The following is a 17,560-nucleotide window of genomic DNA, read 5'->3' on the forward strand; positions in this document are numbered from 1 at the left end:
GCCAATGCGTTGCCCATTCCGACTTATGAGAAGTTGGATAGGGTACTCGCTAGTGTGGATTGGGAACAAAAGTACCCTTTGGTGTCGGTTCATGCGATGCAAAGAGCGATCTTGGACCACACACCACTTCTTGTAGACTCGGGCGAGGCTACACACGTTGCGAACAAGAATGCTTTCTCTTTCGAACTACGATGGTTCGAGAAAGAATTTTTTTTAGAAATCATTGCACGCGAATGGGCAAAACCTATTAGTGGAAGAACTAGTATTGAGAGATGGCAAAATAAGATCAGACATTTGAGACAATTTTTGAGAGGTTGGACCAGAAATGAAAATAGTATTTACAAACAAGAAAAAGAAAGACTCACTCTATTAATTGAAGCGCTAGATTTAAAAGCTGAAAGTAACCTCCTTACGGTTAATGAGCAGAACTCCAAGTCCGAAGTTGAGCAAGGCTTACGGGCTCTTCTAAGAGAAGAGGAGCTCAAGTGGGCACTACGTGCTAAAGTGCTTAAGGTTGTCCAAGGGGATGACAATACACAATTCTTCCATATGATTGCAAATGGTAAACATAGGAAGAAGAAAATCATACAGCTTGAACAGGACGAGGGGACAATAGTGGGGCATGAGAATCTGAAAGCTTATATATCTAACTACTATAAACAACTTTTTGGGCATCCGGAAGCAAGCACGGTGACCCTAGATGAATCTGTCTTTGGAAATATCCCTCGGCTCCATGTAGAGGAGAATGATATTCTCTATGCTCCATTTACTGAGAAGGAGGTTTTTGATGCAATTTCCCTAATGAAACCGAATAAAGCACCAGGACCAGATGGGTTTCCTGCTGAATTCTATAAGAAATGTTGGCATATTATTAAAGATGATCTTATGCCTATGTTCCATGATTTCTTTAACGACCATCTTAAGCTGTTTCATCTTAACTTCGGCATGATTACGTTGTTACCAAAGAAAGAAGAAGCAGTTCGGATCGAACAATTCGGGCCCATATGTCTTCTTAATGTGAGTTTCAAAATTTTCACAAAGGTGTGTACCAATAGATTGACACAAATTGCTCATTCTGTGGTACAACCTAGCCAGACAGCGTTCATGCCAGGGCGACACATACTTGAAGGGGTGGTCGTTTTGCATGAAACGCTTCATGAAATCCATTCGAAGAAGCTAGATGGGGTTATCTTCAAGGTGGATTTGGAGAAGGCATATGATAAAGTTAAGTGGCCTTTCCTTCAGCAGGCAATGTGCATGAAATGATTTAGTGAGGCTTGGTGGAACCAGGTGGGTTCTCAAGTCCAGAAGGGTAGTGTCGGAATCAAGGTTAATGATGATATCGGCCATTATTTTCAGACACACAAGGGTCTGAGACAGGGCGGTTCCATGTCTCCTCTGTTGTTTAACATAGTGGCCGATATGTTGGCTATTCTTATTGGCAGAGCCAAGCAGCATGGTCAGGTGGATGGGTTAGTTCCTCATCTGGTTGATGGAGGAGTATCCATCTTACAATACGCTGACGACACTGTCCTATTCATGAAACATGACATTGCTAAAGCACCTAATATGAAACTTATATTATGTCTCTTCGAACAATTGTCTGGTTTAAAGATAAACTTTCGCAAGAGTGAGTTGTTCTGCTTTGGGAAGGCCAAAGACGAGCAAGATACTTATAGACAATTGTTCGGGTGTGAATTGGGTTCTTTACCATTTAGTTATTTAGGCATACTGATTCACCACCGTAAGTTATCTAATAAAGAATGAAAGTGTATCGAAGATTGAATTGAGAAAAAGCTGAGCTGCTGGAAGGGTAAGCTTGTGTCTTACGGAGGTCGGTTAGTGCTGATTAATTCGGTATTGACTAGTATGCCGATGTTCCTATTATCGTTCTTCGAAATTCCGAAAGGGGTACGGAAGCGACTTGATTTCTTTAGATCCCGGTTGTTTTGGCAGTCAGATGAGGCCAAGAGGAAATACCGACTCGCGCGATGGGATATCCTTTGCCGACCAAAAGACCAGGGTGGTCTTGGTATTAAGAACTTAGAAATCAAGAATAAATGCCTTATGAGTAAATGGCCCTACATGTTAGAGATAGAGCCGGAGGGCATGTGGGCACAGATTTTGTGCAATAAATATTTGCAGTCAAAAACACTCGCCCAGGTTACCATGAGACCTACTCACTCGCCATTCTGGAAAGGGCTTATGAGGATGAAGGATTTATTCTTTCGTAGGGTCAAATTCTTGGTTGGCAATGGGATGTCAACAAGATTTTGGAAAGATACGTGGTTAGGGGAGACATCCTTAGCCGTCCAATATCCAACCCTTTATAACATTGTGCAACGTAAGGAGGAGTATGTAGGCACAATTTTTCAAACGATTCCCTTGAATATCCAGTTCAGACGTGCGCTGGTTGGTGAGAGATGGACAGCCTGGATGCACTTGGTTCAGAGATTGGTAGATGTTCAACTCTCCGATCGGCCAGATTCGGTGCAATGGAAATTAGCTAAAAATGGGGGTTTCACCGTGAAATCCTTTTGTATGGATTTGATTAATTCTGTCCCGATCTCAGTGGATCCAAGTGAGTAAGGACCACGTACGGATCCAAGTCTAATTTGATTAATAAGCCTATGGACTCCAGGGACTTCAGGTAATTCTGGCCCGATTTGATTAATAAGCCTATGGACTCCAGGGAGCCTTTGGTTACTGGGTGCAACCAGTGGGAGATGGTAGCACGGGCTATATTCAACTGGTTCGGATGACGGTCGCATAACAGGATAGGACTCTAGGAACCTTATCCTACATATTACCATACCGGTTGTGATTGTCAGCATGTACTTTTCTTTTTTTCATCTGCTTCGCTTCGCTTGCGAGCTGTAATACTTTTATGACCTTGTGCTATTTTGCAAACTTTTAATAAGATGGCCGCATGCATCATAGAGGCCGGGGGTAAACCTCCATTTCAAAAAAAAAAGACATGGTGTTGTGATAACAGTGGTTTTGGCACACAATTGGGTAAGGACATGGATTGAAGTGAAATGTTTGAAAACCTCCCAAAAAATATATTCTCATTTTTTTTTGCTCTAGTTAAAAAAATGCATTGCGATTTTAACTACTTCCCACAGATTGGCAACAACATGATCCTAGTTTTGGAGGTTATTCATATGCACTTATCTTGCAAATCCAGGGACTACAAAATTTGTCTGAAGCAAGTGAAAATAAAAGGCAGCAACCTTTGGCAAGAGAAAACCTGCAGCTTATAGATAGGGAAACCAATTATCACGACTTTCTTTGAGACTAGAATGAACTAAGCCATGATGATTCACATACAACCAAACTCTTTCCAGTGAGCAAAAAAAAAATAGTTATCATCATTACACACGAGTGAGACATAATACAGTGTGAGAGGTATGATACAACGACAATCAGTGAATTCTAAGTTGGCAACCAGGTGAGACTCCAAAGAATATGTAATCTGACATAGCTTCAAATTACAAGATATTGCAAGAAGGAAAATTTCAAGAGCGCCTTAAGGAGCAGCAGCGGATTCAGGCTCAACATCATTCGAAAAACAAGGGAGAAATAAAGGCATCACCACCACCACCACCTACTGGAAGAATAATGCTACTAGTCCACACATGAGAGTAATCAAAGCAAGCGAGCTGCTTCGAGCCCTTTGGACACCACTTTTAACAACGTCTTTCTGGGGGACGCCTTCGCAAGAAAGACCTAGCTTGCCTTCTCGGCACTCGTGGGCAAACAGGCCTGGTGGGTACTTTCCATAGAGGTTGATGTAGCTGAACATTGTGGATGCACAGTCATTGCTTTCATCATTGATGTAGTTATTAAATGGGCATGCAAATTCCTTGAAAGAATCACAGCAGTCTTTAGCGGGATATTTTGGCCCTTTGCACCTGCTTGTGATGACGGTGTAGTTTTGGAACTCAAAGTTCACAGGACAATCTGAAAAGCACAAGTATGACCTAAGAGAAATATAATAGATCAAGGCACTGAAAGTCTTCAACATGGGTAGATGTATGTCAGACACCATCCATTACAATGATGAATTAGGATCTATCTTGATGCTACTTGGTACAGTGTTAGCAACATGCAGGTATTGTTTAGTGAACAGAAGAAACCAAAATATGCACTCTGGGGCTGCCTCGAAGCATTTGGTTAGTATGCCCCTGGAAGCCTGGAACCAACTTACCCAATGAAATTTTGGATAACTTGCAGAAATATGTTGAGACTACACTGGTTAATTTGTCACAATAACGTGGTGCTTCTAACTGAATAAGGGATACAGGCTTCACTACCTGGATATTGCATGCCTTACTAGACAGCAAGTTCCGGTTTTAGCATCACAAGCTCAGCAAATCTCCTCTCCGCCATTTTATCGTACGTATGTCAGTTTACCACGCTCTCTATTTAGTGATCAGCATCTTAGTACCAAGCAGCAGGCTCGGAAATTCCACATCACGATTAGCAAGTCTTCCTATCCTATGTGGGTGTAATTAGGTTTTATTGTCCAGCAACAAGTTATAACTAGCATGCGCATGTAGTATGTACAGTGCGAACAACATGAAACGCGGACTAGTCGGCAAACCATGTCAATTCCTTTTTAATTAGTCGGTAAAGAACATCCTCGGGAAGCTACAGCCCTCATCCCTGCGTTCAACTCGTAGAGCACCCCAGTTCCTCACCGTAATCATCTAACAACTGAGCCACCAAAATGTTCCCTCAATCCCTATTTATTTTTCCTCATCGCCTACAGTTGAATGACCGCTGATCTGATGACACGACCGCAGACGTTGCGTCGGCGCGGGACGTTTCAGGGAATCGACACCCCACGCATCTAAGCGGAGCATGTAACCGAACACCCAGGCCCCAGCCCAATCTTCTCAAATTCCAGATCAAGCTCCGAAACCAGCAAGCAAGCATTAGAGCGTGGGGCTCAGCGAGGAGAGAGGGAGGTGGAGAGGAGCAAGGAAACGTACCCCTCTTGGCCTGCAGCAAGGTCCTCCCCGTGGTAGATCCGGCGCCCGCCTGGAACACGCCGTCTGCTCAAGCAAAACACAGCACGACGAACCCGTCAGAACAGAAGCCGCCGCGAAGCGTAACGCGGACGAGAGAGGCGGAGCAGAGCAGAGCAGGAGCGGGGAACGCACCGGAGATGAAGGAGGAGGCGGAGGCGAGCCCGACCAGGAGGGCGGCCAGGACGAGGAGGAGCGGGAGGCCACGGCTGGCGGCCATCGCGCGTCCCTCCGGCACGCACTGCTGCGGATCTAGGACGACGACGGCGACGACGAGGGTGGCCTGGTGGAGGAGGCGGACGGCGCGCACAGACCCACCCACGTGCGGGCCTCGACTCTCCTCGCTGGTGCTTGTAATAAGCTCTGCGGAGCGGGCGGGCGGTGCTACAGCTGCAATTAATTAGTGGCGACGGATGCTGCTGTGCCCGCGAGCTGGAACGGGAGGCAAAGGGAAGAAGAGAAGGACGTGACCATGTTGCGGACGCGTTTTGTTTCGGTGTCTGTTTTTTTTCCCTCGCTGACGGTGGTTATTCGGATGGATTGTGGGACCGGGCGAGTCGGCGAAGCGAGGTTAATTAGACTGGAGAAAGAGACGGTAGATAGATATCCTATATCCTAGGGGAAGCGGTCAAGGCGACGCATGTCTTGTGTAATTTTGTTTGATCTTCACACAGCGAGGGTGGTTTTCCCATTAGCTGTTCTTCCTGCCGTCGCGTGACAAATGTAAGGAATGAACGCACGCCGTATTTGTCTTGTTTTGTTCATAGGCGAGTGAAAATCAATCGTTGAACCTTTCAGCAGTTCCAATCCACCAAACCCAAACCTCCTTCGTCTTCTGTTGGAGGAAGATGCCGTCTTCAATCTGGCAGCTGGCTGTTTTCCTAGTTATGGCAGCAAACTTGCCCGCAAGAACGACGTGCCGCTCGCCAGCTAAGCTTGATGTGGTAGTATATCTTCAATGCCACACAGCTCACCGCACGGCAGGATACCACTCCCTCAACATGCGATCCACCACCAATGATGCTTGCACCAATCAACGACGCTGCTCAATAAAAGAGGTTTGTCCATTTTTGTCAAACATGGCGTGGCCAAGCCCAATCTACAATTTGGGTTGAGAACCCATGGAACGATGGTAGAAAAATGTGACAACTCAGGGCTGTACAAAATGAACTTCGTGGCTATTCCAACACATGAAAAAAAATGCCGCAACGCCATGTCCTGCTTATTTAGTTTGTTGCAGCAACAGGTCAGATGAGTGGCGTCACGAAAAGAAAGTATGTGGTATTGCTTACTCTGAAAGTAGGGGGTAAAACTAGTATATGCATGGACGCCATCAACCAAAGAATGGTGTTAATTATGAGACCCCAGCCTCAACTGTTCTGACAATGAAAATGCGCATAAGCATTCAAATACAGGCATACAGCAGATCAGGAGGCGCATAGAGGCAGAGAAAACAGAAAACATACAAAGAACATGAGCTGTGCGTCGGGATTCATCTTTCAACTTTCTTTTGCTGTATATAAGCCGCGCTATATTCAGTTATCTTCGCTATATTCAGTTATCTTCCAGGGCGCTCTTCTTGACCATCCCCTCAGTTTTCCTCCGGTCACCAACTATCTATCCTTCTTATTAACATCACCCATCTTTTTGATTGACCAAAAAGAGAAGCGAGACTGAGCAGCCATATACAAAGCAATGCTGTTTAGTTTCTGTCGGAAAGCAGTCATCAAAGTCGCCATCTCTGTTTTTTTTTCTTGTTCATGTACATTGCTGTGAGTTTATTAAGTACAAAATTTCCTTCTCTGCACCAAACCAAAAAGAAGAAGCAGCAAACGTTAGTCTCACAAAATTAACCTCGAATATAAGCCAAAGAGTAAATCCAAAACGCATACTAGAACAAATATCCTCAGAGACAGGTCAAACACTTAATGTCCCTTTTAGATCACAATTCAATAATATTGTGGGTTGAAAAATAACTGAACAAACTGTATACAGCATTGAAATCCACAACATGGTATTGCTTACTCTATGATGACCAGACTCTGTCACGGACTCCAATGTTTCAGCCATCTGCATTTGTTTGATCACTGTTGCATGCAATACCTGGACGAACACATAAAAACAGAACACTACATAAATATATGCACATTTCGTATTGTGAATATTCATATATATTTTTCTATAAAGTTGGTCAAACTTTACAAAGTTTGGCTTCAGCCAAATTTTATATGCAGACTAAAAAGAATGGGAGTGAGTAAGAAACATATAACTGATGAATATGACATGAGTATGCACCTTGCCCATAGTGTTTTTTCTCACTGTTATGCAGTTCAATAATAATGGCCCCCACTAGCAGTGGAAGATTTGAAAGTAAAAACTGCATTGCTACTATTTCACTAGGTGTCCTTGAAAGACATCTCTTGGTCAATTTTGAACTTCAATAAGTAACATCACCAGACTTTTTTATGCTTCATATTATTTAACTTGCAAAAGTTGGGCAGTTGGATTCTAACCGAACTCATAGCAGTTTTTTACCAGGTGCTTAAAGTTTCAAGTGTATCATAAACATGCATATGTGAATAAATAAAACATCACTTCCATAACTAATTGAGTCAAATTTTTGCAAATTAGTCAAGCAGGCCATAAGTTTATTAATAAAGGTGCAACACTTTTGTGGTAAAAAGCATGATACAATTCTAAACTGTATATCCTGAAACAACTGTAAGCACCATAAGGCTGTGACACTTGGCCAGACAAATACCTTCTTTGTCTTCTCCAGGTCAAATTCAATGGATTTTATCCTATCAAAAGAATCCTGTATAGCACGATCCTTATCCTGTGGGATCTCAGGAGGCTTTCTGCTGAGTTGATTACACATCGACTCAAGTCTTTCAAGACGCTCCAAACAAGGATTTACTCGGTCTTCCTTAACTATCTGAAGATTTGGTTGATTACTGGGTACGGCTGCAGTATGCGGATGAACATTTTCCAAGTGTTGCTGATGGCGAGTGAACAAGCGCAAAAGAGAGAGTACTTTGAGAATTACAGCAAGAACTTTTCTTGAAAATAATTTCAAAATCCCATCATCTGCATCGCCTTCACGGACATTTGGGGCACGACCTGCTAGTTTCAACTCACATTTTAAGCATCAGAGAAACTAGCCACCATGGTGAGACAACTGGGATAAAATATGAACAGCGTCCCATGAGTTTTTATAGATGTTAGCTAGTGCATGCAGACCATGATTAGATACCTGGCTCAGGCAAAACTCTATTCATCGATGAATTTTGTCGTGTGTTGTACTGCCTTAATACATTTCCAGTAAGGTTATATCTTTTATTGGACTCAACAGCTTTATCCACTGAAAGAGGTCGATCGTCTGAACAGCCGTATATTGTTGATCCTGATTCCCTGGCCTACATGACAAAGACAGGAGACGAAGTTTGTTAAGAAATGCCATGGTGAGGATAAGGCGCTCTAGATCTAGCAACAGCCTAACTTATTTTTCTCCGAGGGAACAACCTAACATTTAGGCATGTCAGGACCAAAAAGAAATATCTGTTATTTCCTTTTGTTCATCTGAATATAGGAGCTACTAGTTGGCAAGTGATAACATGAATGGAAGTTATTAATATAATGGCAGAATTGAGAGAACAATAATTTACTTCCTCACGGACTGGAGCCAAACTATGATATTCAACATCTTCAGGGGCTACAGGGGATCCAAGATCATCAACATCTGAACCTGATTCAGCATTTGATGTATCACTAATTCTTTCTGGTAACTGAAAGAAGCAGGGACAGTGCATAAAACGTTAAAACTGAAAAGAGATTGACTCATTGAACAAATGAGAGCTCACAGATTGGATATTTCGTAATCTTGCCTTGAGCGCACGCAATCTTACAGAGCCTGTAATTGTTTCTTCTATATCAGATACTTGCACGATATCCCTTAATGCAGATGATTCCATGCTATGTACTATCTGAAATAAGAAATAAGTACATAATCAGCTGTAGCAGACAAGTTGAATATCCTGTTGTACCATAAGTATGATACAGTAAGAGAGCACCAGCAGATTCAGTAAAAAGACTACCTTCATAATTAAAGGGTCACTCCAAGGGCCTTTGTTGGACCTCAGGCATCCTCCCTGGTTAGAGCATGTGCACAAACCACCAAAAAACTCTGGTAATTGGCTGCAGATATATTCTGGTAAGCCTTGTACAACAAGCACAAAAACCAATCTTACACTAAAGGACCCTAACAACATAGAAGATTACCGTCACCAACCTTGCGTCAATAGCTTCAAGAAGCCTGCTCTGGTATTTTGCTCCTAGAACCTGTTATTGAAGATTATATGCATGAAGCAACCGAAACATCAGAATGTGGAAAATGAACTTGGAATGCTTGCAAGACTTCATACATGAATTTTTGATGATGTTTTGGGGTCAAGAAGTCCCTTTATAGTGCTCCAGATCAGTTTGAAACCAGCTCCAGCATTTACAATGAACATTTGATGTAGTGTCTGCATAATTTAGCACATGAATGGTATCAGAACACTGGGAAACACATGCCTATATTTTATCACTAAGACTTGCCTCAGGATAATAGTCACCATCTATTTTCTGCATACAGCGCACTAAATCCCTTGCAATCTTACCAAAGTTCTTCCAGCCCTACATCACATGGAACAGATACAAACATCATTTTTAACTATTTTGCAGATAGCACAAAGATGTTAAACGGCACTCAAAGATCAGATAACAAAATTATCCTACAATCAATCAAAGATACAGTTTGAAAGAAAAAATGTTAGAAAAAAAACTCCCACATTCATAAATGCATATAGTTGGATTGCAATAGCAGCCGACCAACGCAATTCTAGCAATACCAATAGTTTTGAGGAATTGAACCTCTACACTACAGCTCTACCCAGACCTTTAAGATGCAACCTAAATATTAGAATCAAACAGGAGGTCACCACCCCGATACAAGATGAGAGCTTCTACGACTGATTGCCATCTGTAGCTGAACGGGTCGTCGTTGCCAAGAGGAAAGGGGCCAGATCGCTCAACAGTCTAACCATGTGGCAACTCTGGCAGCTGTGTGATGACTGCGTGGTTGAAGGTGCAATGCTGGTCTGCTCAATGTGATTATAACTGAAGCGAAGTTGTGGATGTTGGAAGGAGCCAAGGCACTAAGACACACCCAGGCCACCAGACTTAGGCTGCTGCCAATGCATGGGTGCTTAGATGAGGTGCTAAGCACATTAAATAGCTTAGCAACTATACTCCCCAATGCATAGGTGCTTAGCTTATGGTTGCTAAGCTTGCTTGATTTAATGATTTAGCAACTAAAGCTCTTCATGTATTGGTGGGCTTCCTTCCTTTAAATGTTTTGCCTAGGTTCACGCGCTTAGCATCGTTTCTTCCTGGGGTCACCACACTCATCTCTCTCTCTTCTTAAATAACTCGCCACATCAGATTTTTTGCCTATGTGGAAGGCTTAGCACCTGTACAAGGTGGAGCATTGCGAGGGGCCTTAGCAGCCAGCTGTACAGCTTGCCGATATAGCTGTTGCGCTTTTGCCTTTCTTTTGCTTGCCTAGGTTTTTTGCAGCTTTGCTTCCCTTTCTTTTGTTTTTCTCGGTTTTGTTTTCTGCCAGGCTGTAGACATTCCCTTCTAATACAAAATGACACATTTAGATGCGTGTTCGAGAAAAAGTATTGGAATCAAATCCATTGTATTTTATCTGGACAGAGTAGGAGCTCAACCAGCAGCATTCAAGAAAAGCCTTATGTTACTGCTGTTTCTCTCTAACTTCCAAGGACTATTGTGCCACCAAGCATCCTAGCTGATGTGGTCAATAAGATGTTTTTAAAGAAGTTTCTGAAATTTTTCTATATGCAAGCTTGTACATCTTCACAAATCCCAATAGTCACATTTTTGTTAAAACGGGTACCCTGAGAGGCTAAGAGTGTAAGAGTTATAACTTCTGCAAAAATTTCCAGTTGTATCGTAGCATATTATCTTATGAGAAGATGTCTTTGTGACAGGAAAACAATGTTTCTGACTTCTGATAACTACAGTGCAGCCCCACAAAGTACATATTTTAAGCCTAACAAATAATTCAATGGAAGATTTTATCTACAGAAGGTAGTTTCGGAAAAATGTTACTGCAAAGACAACACTTCCTTTTGCTATTTTTCTTACATTTTTAGAGTCAAAACAAAAATTGCTGGCGCGGAGAAACCATATTTAGGAAAAGGACAATGAACATACCACGCCATGGACATCCAATATTGTGGTTGTTGTATCTATATGCTTTTGAGCAGCAATTGAGCAGGCAGGAAACTTCTCACGGAATGCTCTCTCAAACTCTTGCACATGGTACTTGATATATCGTTCCACTGTTGTGGTTTGCACAAGTTTATTGGGTTCTACTTTTCCAAGCAACTCGATATAGACAGGCCTTCCATCCTTGTCAACCCCATGATAACCCTGGGGATAATATTGCAGTACCTCCTCTAGCTCATGAAATTCAAAATCCTTCAATGATAAAAGTTAGCTGTCATCAGTATGCACAACACTGTAAGGCAAATTATACGGCAGGCAATCTTTCAAATCACATCAAATGCATCTAAATCTGTACAGTGTTTCTTATATTTTCAAATCAGTCCTGAGAATAGACAGTGTTCTTACTTCCAAAATTGTGTCTGTCCCAAATTCATTCCTCCACTGGAGCATCTCATCCCACATTTGTGCTGCCTTTTCAACGTCGAACTTTCTAGCTTTCAAAAATCTGCATACCAGATATACCAGAATGAAGAATCACCAACTGGTATTTGACAGCTGAAAACACCAATACGAAGCAAAGTTTCATCCATACTAACCTAAGCATCATATGGTAATCATCATGCCTTTCAGGCAAAAGGTTCCTGGCAAACAAAACCTCACGGAACGAGCTGACCGCCTGTTCTTCACCAGCATCCCTGACATCCTCTATCGGTATTCTCGGCACTCTGCAGTCCACTTTCCTCTTCCCCCTCTTCTTCAGCGAATGTGTCAGCTTGGTTGAAGCATGCAGCGCCTTCTTCCTCAGCGATCGCATCCTCCTGTGCTTTGGCTCATCCTCTGAGTTCTCGGCATCCGCTCTGTCCCTCCTCTCGTCATTACTGACAGATATCTCTATGCCATCGATATTGCTCTCTGAAACAGCACATCATAACATACATAACATTAGCTGCATTGTATCCGTTAAACCCACATACCTACAGAACAACCAACAACAGTGCATACCTGACATTCTCCGCAAATGCAGCCTAAATGATCAGGGGTCAGCCTATTCTAGAACTGATGATCGCTGATCTGAAACTATATGTACAGCCACTGGAGCCTCCACTCTGCCACAAACCAACACAGATTATCCGTTTATTTTCGTGAGAGACACACAAATACAGGTTAGAACTGAATTCAGAGAGTTTTACTGGAAAACATCGAACTCGTGGCCAAATTATCCGCAACGAGTAGATGCAGAAGCCATGGAAACAAGCCCAGAAAACGGTGGTTCCGGAAAGGGAAGGCGATCGCCTAACCCACACACAATAAATGCTCCCGCCGCGAGATCCAGTGCGGGCACCGGCACCGGCACCCGCAACCGCCTCGGGAATCACGCAGGCACCCGCAGCTAGATCCGATCGCCCGAACCCGACGCGCGAACAAAACGGAAAACCGGAACCCGGGGGAAGCGGAGTCGATCCGTGCCGTACCTCGCCGCGGGAGGGGGAGATCCGCCGCTCCGGAGAGCGCCCGCTCGATCCGGATCGGGAGGGAGGCCGCCAGCCGCGCGCCCCTCCTCCACCACCACCTCCTCCTCCGGCGCGGCGGGGCGGAGGAACCGAGGGCTCGAGCTGCCGGTGGTGCGCGCGGGCGGGCGGGCGGGCGTTTGATCCGCGCGTCCCTCTCTCCGCCTCCGTCCCCCTCGCGCTTACGCCTCCTTTTTCCGCCTACTCCTACTCCCTCCCTCCTCCCCGTGCTGCTGCCGCTGCTGGCGCCCGCCTACTCGACTGCTTCGGTTACTGTGGTGCTGCTGGGTGGGCGCTGGCTGCGCCTCGTGCCTTCTGGCGTCCCTCGGGCCGGGGCGGGGCGGGGCCCAGTCGTGCGCGTTCTAGCACACGTTCAGCTCGATAACGATCCCCGCACTCCGATCCAGTAAAGTGTCGGGAAGAGTTCCGTCAACACGACGGCGTGGTGACGATCTTGATGTACTACCGTCGCAGGGCTTTGCCTAAGCACCGCTACAATATTATCGAGGACTCTGGTGGAAGGGGGCACCGCACACGGCTAAGAATATGATCACGTGGATCAACTTGTGTCTCTAGGGGTGCCCCTTGCCTCCGTATATAAAGGCTCAAAGGGGGGGCCGGCCGGCCAAGAGGAGGCGCGCCAGGAGGGAGTAGGACTCCCCCCCCTTTCCTAGTTGGAATAGGATTCGCGGAGGGGGACAAGAGGAGAGAGAGAGGAGGAAGGGGGGCCGGCCCCCTCTCCTTGTCCTATTCGGATCAAGGGGGGAGGGGCGCGCGGCCCATCTCTGGCCACCTCTCCTCTCTTCCACTAAGGCCCACTAAGGCCCATATACCTCCCGGGGGGTTCCGGTAACCTCCTGGTACTCCGATAAAATCCCGATTTCACCCGGAACACTTCCGATATCCAAACATAGGCTTCCAATATATCAATCTTTATGTCTCGACCATTTCGAGACTCCTCATCATGTCCGTGATCACATCCGGGACTCCGAACAAACTTCGGTACATCAAAATGCATAAACTCATAATATAACTGTCATCGTAACCTTAAGCGTGCGGACCCTACGGGTTCGAGAACAATGTAGACATGACCGAGACACGTCTCCGGTCAATAACCAATAGCGGAACCTGGATGCTCATATTGGCTCCTACATATTCTACGAAGATCTTTTATCGGTCAGACCGCATAACAACATACGTTGTTCCCTTTGTCATCGGTATGTTACTTGCCCGGGATTCGATCGTCGGTATCCCATACCTAGTTCAATCTCGTTACCGGTAAGTCTCTTTACTCGTTCTGTAATACATCATCCCGCAACTAACTCATTAGTTGCAATGCTTGCAAGGCTTCAGTGATGTGCATTACCGAGAGGGCCCAGAGATACCTCTCCGACAATCGGAGTGACAAATCCTAATCTCGAAATACGCCAACCCAACATGTACCTTTGGAGACACCTGTAGAGCTCCTTTGGAGACACATGTACCAATGACAAATCACCCAGTTACGTTGTGACGTTTGGTAGCACACAAAGTGTTCCTCTAGCAAATGGGAGTTGCATAATCTCATAGTCATAGGAACATGTATAAGTCATGAAGAAAGCAATAGCAACATACTAAACGATCGGGTGCTAAGCTAATGGAATGGGTCATGTCAATCAGATCATTCAACTAATGATGTGATCCCGTTAATCAAATGACAACTCTTTGTTCATGGTTAGGAAACATAACCATCTTTGATTAATGAGCTAGTCAAGTAGAGGCATACTAGTGACACTCTGTTTGTTTATGTATTCACACACGTATTATGTTTCCGGTTAATACAATTCTAGCATGAATAATAACCTTTTATCATGATATAAGGAAATAAATAATAACTTTATTATTGCCTCTAGGGCATATTTCCTTCAGTCTCCCACTTGCACTAGAGTCAATAATCTAGATTATACTATAATGATTCTAACACCCATGGAGCCTTGGTGCTGATCATGTTTTGCTCGTGGAAAAGGCTTAGTCGACGGGTCTGCTACATTCAGATCCGTATGTATCTTGCAAATCTCTATGTCTCCCACCTGGACTAGATCCCGGATGGAATTGAAGCGTCTTTTGATGTGCTTGGTTCTTTTGTGAAATCTGGATTCCTTTGCCAAGGCAATTGCACCAGTATTGTCACAAAAGATTTTCATTGGACCCGATGCACTAGGTATGACACCTAGATCGGATATGAACTCCTTCATCCAGACTCCTTCGTTTGTTGCTTCCGAAGCAGCTATGTACTCTGCTTCACATGTAGATCCCGCCATGACGCTTTGTTTAGAACTGCACCAACTAACAGCTCCACCGTTTAATGTAAACACGTATCCGGTTTGCGATTTAGAATCGTCCGGATCAGTGTCAAAGCTTGCATCAACGTAACCGTTTACGATGAGCTCTTTGTCACTGTTGGAAATATGCCCTAGAGGCAATAATAAAAGCATTATTATTATATTTCCTTGTTCATGATAATTGTCTTTATTCATGCTATAATTGTGTTATCCGGAAATCGTAATACATGTGTGAATAATAGACACCAACATGTCCCTAGTAAGCCTCTAGTTGACTAGCTCGTTGATCAACAGATAGTCATGGTTTCCTGACTATGGACATTGGATGTCATTGATAACGAGATCGCATCATTAGGAGAATGATGTGATGGACAAGACCCAATCCTAAACATAGCATAAGATCGTATAGTTCGTTTGCTAGAGTTTTTCCAATGTCAAGTATCTTTTCCTTAGACCATGAGATCGTGTAACTCCCGGATACCGTAGGAGTGCTTTGGGTGTACCAAACGTCACAACGTAACTGGGTGACTATAAAGGTATACTACGGGTATCTCCGAAAGTGTCTGTTGGGTTGACATGGATCAAGACTGGGATTTGTCACTCCGTATGACGGAGAGGTATCACTGGGCCCACTCGGTAATACATCATCATTATGAGCTCAAAGTGACCAAGTGTCTAGTCACGGGATCATGCATTACGGTACGAGTAAAGTGACTTGCCGGTAACGAGATTGAACGAGGTATTGGGATACCGACGATCGAATCTCGGGCAAGTAACATATCGATTGACAAAGGGAATTGTATACGGGGTTGCTTGAATCCTCGACGTCGTGGTTCATCCGATGAGATCATCGAGGAGCATGTGGGAGCCAACATGTGTATCCAGATCCCGCTGTTGGTTATTGACCGGAGAGCGATCTCGGTCATGTCTGCATGTCTCCCGAACCCGTAGGGTCTACACACTTAAGGTTCGGTGACGCTAGGGTTGTAGGGATATGTATATGCAGTAACCCGAATGTTGTTCGGAGTCCCGGATGAGATCCCAGACGTCACGAGGAGTTCTGGAATGGTCCGGAGGTAAAGAATTATATATAGGAAGTGCTATTTCGGCCATCGGGACAAGTTTCGGGGTCACCGGTATTGTACCGGGACCACCGGAAGGGTCCCGGGGGTCCACCGTGTGGGGCCACCTGCCCCGGGGGGGCACATGGGCTGTAGGGGTGTGCGGCTTGGCCTACATGGGCCAAGGGCACCATCCCCAAGAGGCCCATGCGCCTAGAGATAAGGAAGGGAAGAGTCCCAAAGGGGGAAGGCACCACCTAGGTGCCTTGGGGGGGAGGGATTCCTCCCTTGGCCGCCGCCCCCAGGAGATTGGATCTCCTAGGGCCGGCGCCCCCCCTGGGCTCCCTATATATAGTGGGGGAAGGAGGGCCTCTCACACCACGCCTTTGGTGCCTCCCTCTCCCTCTCCAACACATCCTCCTCCTCCATGGTGCTTGGCGAAGCCCTGCCGGAGTACTGCAGCTCCACCACCACCACGCCGTCGTGCTGCTGTTGGAGCCATCTTCCTCAACCTCTCCTTCCCCCTTGCTGGATCAAGAAGAAGGAGACGTTACGTTGACCGTACATGTGTTGAACGCGGAGGTGCCGTCCGTTCGGCGCTAGGATCTCCGGTGATTTGGATCACGTCGAGTACGCCTTCCTCATCCCCGTTCTTTGAACGCTTCCGCGCGTGATCTATAAAGGTATGTAGATGCAATCCAATCACTCGTTACTAGATAAACTCATAGATGGATCTTGGTGAAACCGTAGGAAATTTTTTGTTTTCTGCAACGTTCCCCAACAGTGGTATCAGAGCTAGGTCTATGCGTAGTTCTCTTGCACGAGTAGAACACAATTTGTTGTGGGCGTTGATGTTGTCAACTTTCTTGCCGCTACTAGTCTTATCTTGCTTCAACGGTATTTTGGGATGAAGCGGCCCGGACTAACCTTACACGTACGCTTACGTGAGACCGGTTCCACCGACTAACATGCACTAGTTGCATAAGGTGGCTGGCGGGTGTCTGTCTCTCCCACTTTAGTTGGAGCGGATTCGATGAAAAGGGTCCTTATGAAGGGTAAATAGAAGTTGACAAATCACGTTGTGGCTTTCACGTAGGTAAGAAAACGTTCTTGCTAGAACCCTTTTGCAGCCACGTAAAACTTGCAACAACAATTAGAGGACGTCTAACTTGTTTGCAGCAAGTGCTTTGTGATATGTGTTGGGTTTCGTAGTAATTTCAAAAAATTTCCTACGCACACGCAAGATCATGTGATGCATAGCAACGAGGGGAGAGTGTTGTCTACGTACCCAACGCAGACCGACTGCGGAAGCGATGACACGACGTAGAGGAAGTAGTCGTACG

At 45.0% G+C, this 17,560-nt stretch overlaps 2 protein-coding genes across 3 annotated transcripts; both read right to left on the reverse strand.

The window, feature by feature from the left end:
* Window positions 1-3,347: 3,347 nt before the first annotated feature.
* Window positions 3,348-5,500, reverse strand: LOC123128227 (GPI-anchored protein LLG1). The gene is made up of 3 exons (XM_044548172.1): window positions 5,169-5,500; window positions 4,998-5,060; window positions 3,348-3,963 (listed from the first exon to the last, which is right to left on the reverse strand). Exons 1-3 carry the CDS (start codon window positions 5,251-5,253, stop codon window positions 3,608-3,610), a joined length of 504 nt encoding a protein of 167 aa, XP_044404107.1. The 5' UTR covers window positions 5,254-5,500; the 3' UTR covers window positions 3,348-3,607.
* Window positions 5,501-6,366: 866 nt separating this feature from the next.
* On the reverse strand, window positions 6,367-13,111 carry LOC123128226 (phosphatidylinositol/phosphatidylcholine transfer protein SFH6). Of its 2 annotated transcripts, none has more exons than XM_044548170.1 (15): window positions 12,800-13,111; window positions 12,330-12,433; window positions 11,924-12,239; window positions 11,733-11,832; window positions 11,313-11,579; window positions 9,630-9,707; window positions 9,455-9,556; window positions 9,322-9,371; window positions 9,128-9,227; window positions 8,918-9,016; window positions 8,699-8,818; window positions 8,287-8,449; window positions 7,795-8,156; window positions 7,059-7,136; window positions 6,367-6,835 (listed from the first exon to the last, which is right to left on the reverse strand). In XM_044548170.1, the coding sequence occupies exons 2-15, from the start codon at window positions 12,334-12,336 to the stop codon at window positions 6,815-6,817; spliced, it is 1,863 nt and encodes a 620-aa protein (XP_044404105.1). In that variant the 5' UTR covers window positions 12,337-12,433; window positions 12,800-13,111; the 3' UTR covers window positions 6,367-6,814. The 2 variants fall into 2 exon arrangements, with proteins under 2 accessions (XP_044404105.1, XP_044404106.1); XM_044548171.1 differs by having other exon boundaries at window positions 7,795-8,153; window positions 12,800-13,109.
* Between the last annotated feature and the right edge of the window lie 4,449 nt (window positions 13,112-17,560).

Source organism: Triticum aestivum, chromosome 6A, assembly GCF_018294505.1.
Source record: "Triticum aestivum cultivar Chinese Spring chromosome 6A, IWGSC CS RefSeq v2.1, whole genome shotgun sequence".
NCBI classification, from domain to species: Eukaryota; Viridiplantae; Streptophyta; class Magnoliopsida; order Poales; family Poaceae; genus Triticum; species Triticum aestivum.